Here is a 15107-nt window from a genome sequence, read left to right as displayed (position 1 = left end):
CATCAATCAGTGTCGTTTAAAACATTACTGTAAAACTGCAAAACAAATTAATCTTAACCAGTGGTGTAAACTGTTCTGGGCTCTGAGGCATCTGGGGTGACTGTTATTGTTGGTCAGTAGCGCTGCTAATTCCGCTAGCCTGACACTAGCTAGCCTACCGCTAATGCTACTAGCCTGACTTAACAAGCCCAGTCAACAGCGCTGCTAATTCTGCTAGCCTGACGCTAGCTAGCGTGTCGCTAATGCCGGCATGTCGGCAAAATCATTAACTGACAGAAGTACTCGCCTAGTTGAAAAGAGAGAGAGTATTTTGCATGTGCAGGGATAGTTGAGTTATAACTAACTTTTATAAGTATATAAATGTATCCTTCTTAAAACCTCATTTCTTTCCTGCAGCTCCATGTGACACTTCCATGATGACCCCATACTATTGCACACCTTGCACACTTTTATCGTGGGAATAAAGAGAGGAAAATAACACCAGAAACATTTAATTGCTTAGTGTTCTCAGTCAGTGGCAAAGGTTTTAAATAAAGCGTGAGAACGAATGGCAACATTACATACATTTTATGGAATGTGTTGCAGGCCTGAAAAGCAGAAATGGATGTACATCAACAAATGAAATGAAATTAAGCAGTCAAAACATGACACAAACGTTTTAGAGAGGTCTTTGCATTGGGATGAGGGACTTAAAAGCATTGTAAATGGAAGTTAGAAACAAACCATTGCGTGCCTTTTCTAACTTAAGGGCTAAGGACAGGCGAGGATCTGCTGTGAAAGCACTTGTCTTGTCCCGGGAGTCAGCCGTTTAACCTTAAGTCAGTTCAAAGGTAGGAAGCCCTGACCCTGCTTCCCCTTCCTGGCCTGCTGTGCAGCCACAAGAGCTGTTAGCCACGCTGAGCAGGGCTGCCAGAGTCAGCATTAATCACTGAAAAGAGTGAAGGCTAAAAAGCAGAAGCCATGGGGCTTATTGTAGTAGTTGTTGTTGTTGTTTTTGAGTGTGTATGTGGTTCTGTGCTCTGCTGCAGTTCCTGAATATGCATGCCATTTGAACCTTAAGTGACTACATTGATTCCAGTTCAATCGCCTAATTCCAATTGCAGATGTATATATTTTTTTTACTAGTACATATTCTCACTTCAGATATCAACTGTGAAATCAGATCTACTCAACAACCGTCTCAGTAGACGTTTTCTATAGTTTTCTATATATTACTGTTTGCAAGAAAACTATCTATATCTAAATTATGTTTCCTCTAATTTTAGTTTTGTATATTTATATTTTCTTGTATTTTGACACTTTTTCAGTTCTGTGCTGCTGTAATGTTGCAAATTTCCCCGCTATAGGGATAATAAAGGATTACTTTATCTTATCTCTTATCTTAAAGCCGTATTCAAGCTGCATAAGATGGATTATCACAGGACACCGTTAGGAACCTCGACAACTCTGCTGAGAAGCTTGGCTTGTTGATTGATTCACCATTGATTGTTTGTGGTAACCTTTTCATCTTCTTTTTAAATGGAAAATGCACATTTCATAGCTGATAAATGAAATGAGAGTTCCTAAAAGAGGTGTGCAATATTGTAAGATACTCAATAATATTGGCCAAATTTTTGAATATAGTTATTGCAAAAATACCCTGAAATATCATGATATTATTTTAGGGCCATATGGGCGATTAGGGTACAATTTTTTTTGCTGCTGGCATTTTGCAAAAGGGAAATTCACATTGTTCTCATTGACCATTATATATCTACTAGAGACAGATTGTATCTGTCCAGTATCATTATATTTATTTACTTTAGTGCATTATTAGTATTAGGACGTGTTGGAACATATCATGGACTATATCAGGACATATCAGTGCCATATCATATCGTATTTAAGAATCTTGCCAAATAAAATTTAATATTTATTTTATTGCAATAGTGTATTCCTGAATTTATTATTTTTGAAAACTCAATGTGTTGTAATATAAGAATATTGTTATCGCAAAAATATATATTTTTAGAGTCATATCGCTCATCTCTAGTTTCTACCAGTAAAAACTGAGTCAATTGTGTCATTTTAAGCTAAACTGGTTTAATATACACTGACTAAGCAGTGTGTCATTCACTGAGGGTGAAAGAAGAAAGAACAGTACACACACACACACACACACACATACAGTACACCCAGTGCACCAAAACCCCTCCTGTTACGCAACCTTCAGTTCTTGGTCGTATCATGTCTTCAAGACCGGACTGTTTCAAGTGCCTTCCCCCCCTTTTTTTTTCTCTCCCGGTCGCTCTGTTACGTAAAACCCCGCTGCCTGGAGACTTCTCCTTTAATATATCATACGGGAGATGGTCAGTGTTAGGAGAGGCGCACCCTCTAAAGGTCACATTTTGAGCCCTGTTGAACTTCTCCCAACAAGAACACTGATCCAGGGTTAGCTTTGGGCTGAACAATTTCCACAGACAAGAGAGCGCTGATCTTATATCAGCTCTCTTACACTGAAAGTCCTACCAAATATGGGCTGCACAAACCTGGCCTGGCTTTTTTTGGCAGCATGTTACTCTAGAATTCTATTAGTAGCACTCCCAATAGACTATAGCATGTGCACTTATTTAGACAACCTTGGCTTTGTTGAACAGCACATGCGTGCTTAGCATACCACAAAGTGAAAAAGTGGTGTAATGGGCTGTTTATATAAGGATTAGCAACATAGCGGCTATAGTGCATAGCGTTCTAAAGCTTTATTTATAGCATACTTTATCCAAGAAAGCTAAAGCTAAAGCAGCTAACTGAGTATTGTTGTTATTCTAGTGAGAATGCTAGTTATCTGGTCTGCACTAGCATTTAATCTTTGCTTGCTAAACACTATATAGCTAAGTATTCAAAATAGAAAAAGTGCTACTACAGTACATAGTTTTTTTTTGTCATAGAGAAACATGGCAACAACAATGTTGCTACACTATATGTACAAATGTTTAATAAAAGGCATTGACTGAAGGACTATGAAGCCCTCCAGGATTGAGCTGTGGAGCAGTGGAACTGTGTTCCCGAGAATGATGACCCAACTAGTGCTCAAATCCTCACAGTAATGCTCAAAAATCTACCATATTTTTCGCACTATAAGGCGCACCAGATTATAAGGTGCATTATGTGACACTAGAAAGGAACAGGGGTGTCGGCCATATTTTTCTTTTAATTTCACACATCTTGCTGCTGGGTCGTAGTGGGAGGGGGTAATTAAGTTAAGTTAAGCTAAGCTAAGTAAACAAAACTGTAATTCTTTAAAAAAAATAAAAAATAAAATCAAACGAGTGCCGAAAGTTACTCTATACAGATTTCTCTCCTGAAAACTGTTTATTTGGGTGAGTAAAATGCTTCAGTTTATTTACAGTAAGCTTAGATTTTCAGATTTCCTAATTTCCACTAAAGCTGGGTGAAGCAACATTAGCATTATCAGCTAACCACTAGCACTAGCCGCGGTTAGCGCTAGTAAATGTCGCCTGACAGCACTACTCTGAGGAACCCTGAGTGTTCCAGTAAGCCAGGGCAATATTATCTAGAGGTCCCACGCAGACTACAGTCCAATACACTCACCTCTAAACGGCGAAAGAGCTAGCACTTAGCGAGGTTAGCGGCTAATGCTAATACTGCTTCAGCCTTGGTGCTAGAGAACTAAACTAAAACTCCTGTATAACGCTGTACTTCAGCTGAGTGGCTTTACTGTTCCTTACAACCTGACTGGTAAAATTATACATAAGGCACACTGACAAATGTTGGGAAAATTAAAGGATTTTAATTTTATAGTGTGAAAAATACAAGTAATAGAAAGCCATCTTCTTGGACAGTAGAGACAATTACTTGAACAGAAGCAGAATAACCTCTTTTTTTAATAAGATTCATTTCAGAAGAAACAATGAGTATCTGGCAGTATCTGGAGTATCTGTAATGAAACCTGGCTCTAGTAAAACATGTTGCTGGTCCTGAAACTACAGCCTTTTTTTCTCTAGTATTCCCAGTCCAGACGCACTGCCCCAGTCACCCTGCCAGGCTGCTCGTCCTCCTGAGGCCTGCGTTCAGTGTGTATATCTGGAGAGTGAGTCACAGTGACAGCTCCGGCCTCTGGCTTCCTCACTGTCCTCAAACACCAGACGAGTTACTGACCATTCCTGACCTGCCTCAGAGAGCACACACAGCTCGCTGTTATAGAGGCCTGATTACCAAACAGACCAGTCATGCTTTTCAGAGAATGAAACAAAAAGACAGCAGTTATGAAACTTTACTCATCACACAGTCATCATTCCTCTATATTACTCATTGAATTATCCTTTCATACAGGAACAACCCCACGCAAAATCCACCAGACCCCAACAAAAATGCCTTGGACCCAATCAGAGATGTACCAAAGCCTCAGAAAAAATGCATTAAACCCCCCAAAAAATCGAATCAAATTTATTAATATAGTGATTTTTACAACTGATGTTGTCGCAAAGCCACTTTGTAGAAATGTGATTACAGGACAGAATCAGGTAAAATATTAAACCTACATGCATCAAAGCCCCACAAAAATGCATCAAAGCCCAACAAAAAGGCATCAAAGCCCAACAAAAAGGCATCAAAGCCCAACAAAAAGGCATCAAAGCCCAACAAAAAGGCATCAAAGCCCAACAAAAAGGCATCAAAGCCCAACAAAAAGGCATCAAAGCCCAACAAAAATGCAACAAATCCCAACAAAAATCCATAAAAGCCACAGAAAAATACATTAAAGCCCCACAAAAATGCATCAAACCCCACAGAAATTCATCAACCCTTAACAAAAATGCATCAGATCCCAACAAAAATGCATCAGATCCCAACAAAAATGCATCAGAGCCCAACAAAAATGCATTAAAGCCCCACAAAAATGAATCAAACCTCAACAGAAATGCATCAGATCCCAACGAAAATGCATCAAACCCCAACAAAAATTCATCAAACCCCAACAAAAATCCATAAAAGCCACAGAAAAATACATTAAAGCCCCACAAAAATGAATCAGCCCTCAACAGAAATGCATCAGATCCCAACGAAAATGCATCAGAGCCCCACAAAAATGCATCAGAGCCCCAACAAAAATACATTAACCCTCAACAAAAAGGCATCAAACCTCAACAGAAACGCATTAAACCCCAACAGAAACCCAACAGAAATGCATCAAGCCCCAACAGAAATGCATCAAATCCCCACACACATGCATCACAGCCCAACAAAAATGCATCAACCCCCCCAAAAAAAGCCTTATACTGCAACAAAAATCTTTTATGTTCAGTTTACATACTGGTTTCCCATAACGTTTGGCATGTGCATGTCAAAGTAAAATCTTACCGATTGGTCACTGGCCTCCATTCATTGATAGCAGGTTATGTTTAGCATTTGTTAGATTGATAATGAATGAAATATGGATTTATTGGTGATTGATTGGCCCCCGAACATTCAGACATGACCTTGATGATTACTGGTTATGGTAGTATATTGGGTTGAGCACTTATTTTAAACTAGTGATGGCTACTATTAGAGATTTGTACTTGAGGAAAAGTGCTGAGTTTGTGTTCAGAGTGTTTTGGAATTTGCATTGGTAATAAGTGTGTGTGTGTGGGCACGCTCGCGTTTCAGTGCACGATCAGCTCTTCCAGCACTGGCCAGATAATCTTTACATTATTCCTAATTTAGACATCAGCTTAGAGGAGCCAATCCAATTAGCCCAATCTCTGCCTATGCGTTCTAACCGAGGCTAATTCCCGGGACGCTGTTTGTGTGCAGCTCGATGTATTGACGGGCACTAAAAGGCAGGCTGCAGTATTCTGTGACACTTTACAGCATTGTTTTTTCAGTTGGGATGGACCGTGGCAGCAGGACAGATCTCTGTATCCAGAGCTCTGCTCAAGGACGATGAAACCCAGCTGTCTGACAGAACGTGTAGAGCTTTAAACTACAGCTGATTCTGTTCTGCTGCCATAAACTCGGAGAGAAAGTCTGCCTTGTCGTTCATTTTATAAACCACCTGAAGTTTCCAGCTTTCTATTACATTGTGATGAAAAGAACCAACACAGGTTGTCCTTTGTGAACCATATTTAATACCGGTTGAATTAAAAAAAAGTCACATCAATGAAAAATATGAAAAGGAAGAAGGAAACATTTTCTCTTTAAGGTTCAGATTGTTGAATGTTATTCTCTCTGTAGTTCAGCCTTACTCACTACATTCAGCCAGTTAATGACACATCAGTTTATTTTACTGGTAGACACTTCATAATAAATATAAAGCTATCTACTTTCTCAATTCAACACTGCTGTGTTTTACATCACTAAAAACTCTTTAAAAAGCTTAAAAAAAGACGTTGCTGTGTCACTTGATATTGTGGACAGACCTAAGGGTTAAAGACTTTATATTTTTGGAACATAAAGCTATTTATAGGTATATGTTTGAGTAAAAGGAACATTGTTGTTTTATTCTGTAAACTACGGACAACATTTCTCCCAAATTCCAAATAAAAATATTGTCATTTTATTTGCAGAAAATGAAAAATGACTTAAAATAAAAAGGGTGCAGAGCTTTCAGACCTCCAATAATGCAAAGAAAACAATGTTCATATTAATAAAGTTTTAAAAGGTTTAGAAATCAATATTTGGTGGAAAAACCCTTGTTTTTAATCACAGTTTTCATGAATTTTGCCCTGTTCTCCTCCACCAGTCTTACACACTGCTTTTGGATATCTTTATGGCTTTACTCCTGGTGCAAAAATTCAAGCAGTTCGGCTTTGTTTGATGGCTTGTGATCATCAATCTTCCACTTGAATTGATGGAGCCTTTACAGGGAAACACTCCAATCTCTGCTGTGTGTGCTACATATGTAGAGTAGATAAATACAATTACATGTTCACGTAAAGAAAAAAATCATTACATAAAACTCTTATGAAGGAAGCAGATGGGTAGCAGCATATTTCTGACCGTTTACAATATAAAAATGCCCCAAAAAAGAACACAGCTTTTTGGGTTTTAAAGAACACGCCCACAAAATGTTCCTCCTACCATAAAGTCTGAGTGCCTCACAACACAGATGACCTCTGAAGTAGAAAAGTGCAAAGTAATTGACCTTAATGATGCTTCGTATCCATTACATCACCATTGCTTGCATGATCTCTTTTGCCATTATGGTGAAGTATGAGTAGAACCCGTCATAATGACTGCATGTTTCGTTTCCTCTGAGTGATGACTGCTCTTTCTTTCTCTTTTTGGACAGGGATTTTCAGACATCATAACTGTCAGGTTATAATGAGAGATGAGTCATATACTCCTAATCTACAGGCCGTGTCTCATGTGCCATCGCATTTTTTTTTTAACGGACTCCAGAAATAGCTGAGTGGCCAAGGTCTTGTGTGCTCAGGCGGGGGGTCGGAGCGCTGGGCTGACTAATGGACGGCGCTCAGACAAGCAGACAACTGGCATTAGCTTCAGTCAGCGTTGAAGTGTGTTCTCTGATAATGCCGTTTAACAGACACACTGACATAAGCGTTGACGCAGACCACGTAGGCATGCAGGGAGATAGATAGGCATGCATGCATATGCAAAGCATACTAGCACACACCCACACATCATATTATGTCCTCCATTTTCTGTGCACTACTTAATGGATTAAAGCTCTTGATGGGTGTATAAGCCCAGACGAACACAGGGTAGATCATTAACTGAAGGCGTAAAGCTGTACTTATCTCCGTCTGCCATATCTGTAGCACATGATTAGCACAGTCAATGATTTTAATGTGTTTAATGTACTTACATTCTTCTTAAAGCCAGTGGTTCTATATAGAACCAGGGAAACTCTATGAACCAGTGGTTCTTAAACTTTTCAAACCATATACAACCCCTGATTCAATTTAACCAGTTCCCTGTACCACACAACACTGGGAATATTTGTGGACCTTGTCTGATTTTGCAATCTGCAAATTATTGATTCATATTTCTGGTCAATGCAGTATTGCTATTGAGACATCTCAGAAAGATTGACCTAGGAGAATAAGGGGAATAATGCATGACCGAGTAGTGAACCCTACGTTCAATATTTAGCTATTAATCCTAATGCAAAAACTGTTGGTAATTGTTGAGTTCCACAGGGTTCTATGATAGGGCCTATAAAACTGTTACTGGATTAAATTCTGTAGTCTGTAGAACTGTAGTTGTAAGAGTGAAGAACTGAAGTGTGGGCTTATGTACATAAACTAACGGGTTAAATACTAATCACAAACAGTCACACAAAGTGTAAACAAAGATGTAAACAGGGTCTAAAATGGCTGTAGTGCCAAAAAGATGTGACATACCAAAAGTAATTTTTCTGGGATTAAAAGTGTGAATTCAGCAGTAACTGGAAATATCTGCGCAAAACTGTGCTGGACTGAGGTGCACAGCTTTTTGACACATGCGTTTACTAGCACGTGTGGTTACCTTGTGTTTACTCCAGACCCCCCGCCCCCCTTGGGCTTCTCAGGCAGCAGCAGCCTAACACTCACACAGACACAGAGACAACGCTGTGTATATCCACTTGATGTGTCCAGAATCAAAACAATGCAACATAACGTGTATGATTTATTTGCCTTAAGTGACATTGCGCATGCGCACGTCATGATGACGATGCTTAAACGATATATGGTGCAGCCCTAACGGCAAAGATTTGCGATTGATATGTGCATCATAAAAGAAATTAATTACCAGTCACAGTCAACAGAGAGTGCAATGCAGTGGTTTGAGATGATCGTGATCGGAGGCATCTGGTTTGAAATGTCCATTCAAACAGAAAAAAAAAATCACATCAACATTTAATACAGGATGCACATATCCCACTGGTCAGGGCAGCATTCTTTAGGTCCAATGTGACATGGCAAAAGTCTCGGAATACAAGCTGTTATATAAATACAGCTCAATACCAGCTTTTAGCTCTTTAGTATTTATGGTGGTTTAAAAGCTGTGCCTCCGGAGAAAACCTGATCAACTACTGGTTAGCTACTATTTTAGCCAGCTGTTGATCAGTATAGTGTATATTACATTTGGTTTTGGTCATGCTTGGTCAGCCAGTATGGTCATGAATCAAACTCAAAGGAAAACACACCCTTAACAGATCACAAACTTAGTTTGTTGAGAATATGAGGTGATCAAATACACATTTAAGTCCAAATCAGTCCAGAGATCTGAGCTCATGATACACACACCGGGACGTTCGGTAGGCCTCTGCTCTTCTCGTTTTTCTCTCCTTTCGTGCCTCTCCTCTTTAGGCTATTACAGTGCCCCTGATGTGGAGAGTAAATGTGATTGCCCTCTGAGCCCAATGAGATTAGCTGAGGGAGAATTGACAGATGCTGTGATTGAACTGCAGGCTCTGACAGATTTACAGCAATATGAGATGAGCTGCTGGGCTGGAAGGAGATGCAAGCTAGGCTGGCTTTCTACCCACCTATCTACCTACCTTTTCACCAACAATCCATGGTGCACCACCCTAGATCTGGAAGATGCAGACTGAATATCCCTGAATGAGTACATCTTTATTTTTTAGAATTAGGTTCTGGTAAATAGTAAATGAAGCCACTGCAGTGAACACAGGCTCAGGTGCTAAGCTGCTAAGTGACTAACTGTTGCTCTCTGGTGGTGATTCCTGTATTTGCTGTCCAACACAATAGCCTGGCCATTCACGCAGAATAGACTTCCTGGGTCCTTAACAAAACACTGTGCCTTTTGTTATGGCAAGCTGCATGATGGGTTTGACTGGAATTTTAGCCAAAACTGGCATTTTTCATGAAAATGTGGTTGAACTAGTGTTGCAAACATGTTCATTATGTTTTTTTTTTGTTCTGTTTCAAAGATATCTTTAGAGTTTTGTAAAATGATTTTAATTGCTTTTATATTTTACTGCAGGTAAACTACAGGTTGGACATCTGAGAAATATTAGGTGAAATTAATATTATTAATTGCTGAACATTCATCAAGTGTCTATAGTTGAAATGAAAACAGTGTAATGTTTTATTAGTATGATGTCACTGTAATATCACTGATGTCAAATGTTATTTCTTAAAGGGGGGTTATCCCAAGATGAGAGTGAATTATTGAACATGTTTTAATTAATAATTTCTGGGTTCAGGGTCGGGAGATCACTGATTCGAATCCTGGTCATGTAGCTTGCCATCAGCTGCCGAAGCCCCAAGAGAGCACAATTGGCCTTAGTCTTTCTGGAAGGGCAGATGGCGGCCTTTTCTATCACTTTTAGGGTGATGTTGATTATCACAAGGAGTCTGTGAGCTGCTGTATCAGAACAGTGTCGTTGCGCTTTCCTCCGAGGAGGCATGTGCTAGTCTTCACCCTCCTTGTGTTGTGGCATCACCAGTGATGGGGGATATACAGCTGAGTAGCAGCTGAATGGGTGGGACAATTGGCCTTGCTAAATTGGAAGAAAAATAATCATTTCTATGCCTAGAGCATTAAAGAAAACATGCTTCTAAATCATTACAAACTGTATAAAATGTACAATAACTTCTTTACAGTTGGAGTTAAACTTGAATGTATTGTTACTCAGGGTTTGTATGTAATGTACAAAAACATGATGTGGACACAAAAGGCACGTTATATAGATATTGACCCTCGTATTTAACTCCATAGAATAGAGTACTATAAGACCTATAGTAATGAAAACATGTTTGTTTTCTGTTCCCAGCTGAAACAGAACACGCTCAGAGGGTGCCAGACATGGACGCGGCCCAGCAGCTGAAACTGAGAGAGAGGCAGCGCTTCTTTGAGGAGGTCTTTCAGCATGACGTGGACGTGTACCTCTCCTCAGCTCACCTGCAGATCGATTACAAAAGACGTGAGTAGATCATCAACAGCATAATAATTAGGCAGAAACTGAACACACAGTATATGTTTGAAGTTACCAAAACAACTACAAATATATACACACTATATATGTCCAAATATTGGACCCCTCTTTTTGGTCGTACCCATTTCTGACACACGGATTTCCACATTTTAAGTAAAACTGTATTCTCGGGAGGCTGTCTTCACTTACACTCTTGTTAGCTTGTGGTTTAATGCATTCAAATTCCCACAGCAGTTCACCAAAATATACTGGACATAAATACAAGAAAAGCTCCTTTTAATACACTTACATTCAGATTAAACAATATATGAGCAGGTGTCCTAGTACTTTTTATACTACATAATTTTGACCACCCGTAACATTGAAAGTGGAACCCTTATTGGAGCTATGGAGAATTATATGAAATATATGGTTCTGTAAAGATTCTTCGAAGAACCCATATTTTTCACACACTGATTTATTCTTTTTTTTTAATGAGCCACAATACTGGGTTGTCAGAATCCAATCAGAAAAGATGTAATTTGCATATATCCCTATCCCTAGTAAAAAAGGCTTTTTTTATTCTAAGGGTTTGAGAGGTTGGAAATTGTCATTTAAATTGTAATATAAATTATGACTGTTTTGGAAACCACACATGCATAACGTGTGGAAAGTGGTCAGTGTAGTGGTTCACAACCCCTCTGTGGCAAACCAGAGTTTGGTGGGCAGGTGAGGCAAGCACACCACTGGAAGCACTACACCTAAAATATTGGGCAAATCATTGGGCAAAGCTTCTAACACTGCATTTGTTCGCCTGGTTTAATAGTAAGTCGATTATTTAAGTTAATTTATTACTCAGGCTTCAACCAAACGCTAACCTAACCCTAGTCCAAATTGTCTCAAATCTCAACATAGTTACAAATTAGATCTGATTTAAACATCTGTAGATAATCTATATAGGCTATAAGATACTTCTCAACTAAAGCAATACATTTTCCCATGTCCCTTAGCTCCCATGGGCAGCATCTCTTCCATGGAGGTGAATGTGGACATGCTGGAGCAGATGGAGTTGATGGACATCTCGGATCAGGAGGCTCTGGATGTGTTTCTGGGAACGAGTGGAGATGATGATGCACTCCCATCCCCACTACCAGGTAGCACCTGTGTGACTTTTTACTAGACGTGTGATGTTTAGTGTCTGATGATTGTTCAGTTTTCTCAAACACTGATACACATACATTTTTGCTAGTCAATTGTCTGTTCGCATGGACAATTCTAGCCAGATGCTGGCGGTCACAATCATTATGCCCACTGCACTGTCCGCTGTGGGTGGTAGGTAATGGTTCTGTGCCGTTGTTAGGCTCTTTTGATGTTAGCATTATTGATAACTGTGGTGGTAATGATGATGCCCTCCTAATAAAATATCTGAATCTTTCTTTTTCCCCTCTCTAGCTCTCAGTTGCGATACCGACGACAACGATGAAGAAATCTCCCTGAGAGTTCCAGATAGCTGTGAGATCAAATCACGAATGTCCTCCACCTCGTCCAACTCCACCTCCGACAGTCAGGCCACCAATGAGGACGGAGCAGCAACTCCTGTCGTCCAATCAGATGAAGAGGACGTTCAAGACGACGATAGCCTTTTGACAACAGCAGCGTCCCCAGCCGAAGGTGCTGGAGAAGCCCAGGCTGAGCTGTCTGTATAAAGAACCTGGTCAATTTCTACTGATCGATCAACTAACATGATGATGTTTCTCTATTAATAAGGACTTTTTTCTGGTGGGTTGATAGATTCTGACTATGTACCAATCTACCAAAGACTGTAATGGACTCTTACACGCACATGATTCTTCCTCTTAAAGAAATGCCCTCCTTCACCTGAACTGCTGCTGTAAATAATACAAATCAAACTAAGGCTTCTAGAGGTTTGCAGACATGGCATGTTCCTACGGCATCTGTTTGTCTTGGATTTGTATCGCCTCATTAATGACTGTGTTGATTTAGATGTCATCATTGTTGAAAAGTGTCATTATTTGACACCATATTTATGATTGATTATTAACATTGCCAATGTATAAAAGTGTACTATTTCTGCAGATTGGTGCTGCTTAGATCTCTAACTTTTGGTGCGCCAGTTGTTCAGATGTCATATACGTCCACCATCTAACTTTCCATGTTGTCGTCTTTCTCACAAAGTTCTTTTTTTTTGTTGTTTTGTGTTCTTAAGCCGTCTTCCCTCTGATCTCCACAATACCTTATATTTTGCTATCAAAATAAAGCCAATGCCAACTTTGAAAGATGTCATGTACAGTTGTTAATTCATAATACAACATGAAAACTAGGTGTTTGTGCTATAAGCTGTCATTGTGGTGCCCCAACAAATGGTCCCTCAAAGGCCTTCTGTCTGTATTCTGTGTTAATTTTAAATGTATGCATTTTTGGCAATTTAAGTTAGGTGTTTCTGATAAAGTGGGCAGTGCCATTGAATGGAAATACAAGGTAGGTGTCAATAAAGTGGCCAGTATGCAAAAGAACAAAGAAGGTGTTTCAAACAAAGTGGCAGGTGCCAGTGAAAAGTGTTTCTAATACAGGGACCAAAGCCAGTATATGGAACTGCAAGGTTCACTACTTCAGGCTCATAGGCATGAAGACTGCTTCTACAAACATTAGTGAAAGAATGGGTCACTCTCAGGAGCTTAGTGAATTCCAGCGTGGTACTGTGATAGGATTCGGCACCTGTTCAACAAGTCCAGTCATGAAATTTCCTCACTACTGAAAAAAAAAATATTGATTGACTGATCTGCATATTGTGATGTGTCTTTGTACCAAAGTACATGGCAACATCATCCACACCTATAGCACAGATGAACCTGAGAGGGCGCTGCAGAGGTGCTGGGATGCCTTATTATTTCAGAGAAACACATTTCAGCTATTAAAGAAAAAATATATATGATTTATGGTTTAGTGGCTCTTTAATAGCCTTTCTTCTTTGTGCTGTATCCATATTTTATTCCTGTAATGTAAAGAAACTTAAGTAGATCATATAAAGTGGTAATCAGCACTTATCAGTCTGGATACCTATACTGCCGACAATCATATACAGCTCTGGAAAAAAATAAGAGACCACTTAAAAATTATGAGTTTCTTTGATTTTACCAAATTGAACCTCTGGAATATAATCAAGAGGAAGATGGATGATCACAAAATATCAAACCAAGCTGGACTGCTTGATTTTTGGCACCAGGAGTGTCATAAAGTTATCCAAAAGCAGTGTGTAAGACCAGTGGAGGAGAACTTGCTAACATGCATGACAACTGTAATTAAAAACCAGGGTTATTCCACCAAATATTGATTTTGAACTCTTAAAACTTGTTGATATGAACTTGTTTTCTTAAAAACAAAGCTTTATTTTGGATGTATTCACTCCCAGTAATAGAATATGTGTAAATCAGGAAGAAAAAAAACTTTAGAAAAAAGTAGGATATGGGCTCTTTAATAGCAATGAGTAATACGTGCTGGTAAGAGAACAGACTATTGCAACACCACAGTACTGAGGTTTAGCTTTTCTCTTCTTCTGTGCCAAATGTTGCCCATAGTTGGAATAACAGCAGATCACTGTGTTGTGAGTGTAATCCCCTCGTCTCGCTGTTTCAGAGAACAGTGTTCTCAGAGGCTGGTTCTCTCCCTGCCTTCTGCAGCTGCAGCAAACGGAGTCAGAGTTCTGGCGCCTTTTCACACTTTCTGAGAGAGGCGCTCCAAAACACTAGGACATCCTGTCAAAAAAAAATCCTTACTCTGAAATCAAAACAACACCCAGCCCAAAACCCACCCCACACTCCGACACACACCCACAGCTACCGAGAAACAGCTATACACACTATGCACGAGCGACCCGTTCACCAACTTCAGGCGCGTGCTGCTCACTTCCCCACAGCTCGTCTGTCTCTGACAGCGCTGTAACTACCAACGTCTGACTGACTCGTGAGGAGTCATTCATTTGAACCGACTCCTTTCATCAGCAAATCAACCGATTCATTCATGTCCAAACGACACTAACTTTTTCAGCAGGGTCTACTGATGATCTACAACGTTAAACCAGCGTCTCAGAAAATTTGATTATTATATAAGACCGATTGGTACTTCTGGCAAAATCCTGCTGAAAAACGAAATCCGCATCTCCATAAAAATAGTCACTGACTTTGGAATTGATATAACACAGTGAAACAACACCAGCAGATGACAT

General features: G+C 39.6%; 1 protein-coding gene across 3 annotated transcripts in view; it reads left to right on the top strand.

Annotated features, from left to right (window-relative positions):
- Positions 1-13161, top strand: part of si:ch211-253b8.5 (dysbindin) — a 36660-nt gene extending 23499 nt beyond the window's left edge. For 2 of the 3 annotated variants that reach the window (XM_022682771.2, XM_022682769.2), the window contains exons 2-4: positions 10724-10873; positions 11875-12018; positions 12317-13161. In XM_022682771.2, coding sequence (XP_022538492.1) covers positions 10756-10873; positions 11875-12018; positions 12317-12570 — 516 coding nt within the window. In that variant the 5' untranslated portion in view covers positions 10724-10755 and the 3' untranslated portion in view covers positions 12571-13161. Of the gene's footprint in view, positions 1-9930; positions 9965-10723; positions 10874-11874; positions 12019-12316 lie in introns of all 3 variants that reach the window. The other variant, XM_022682770.2, reaches the window with a different exon arrangement.
- The last annotated feature ends 1946 nt before the right edge of the window (positions 13162-15107 follow it).

Source organism: Astyanax mexicanus, chromosome 24, assembly GCF_023375975.1.
Source record: "Astyanax mexicanus isolate ESR-SI-001 chromosome 24, AstMex3_surface, whole genome shotgun sequence".
In the NCBI taxonomy this organism is placed as follows: Eukaryota; Metazoa; Chordata; class Actinopteri; order Characiformes; family Acestrorhamphidae; genus Astyanax; species Astyanax mexicanus.
This window is presented reverse-complemented; position numbering and strand designations above follow the sequence as displayed.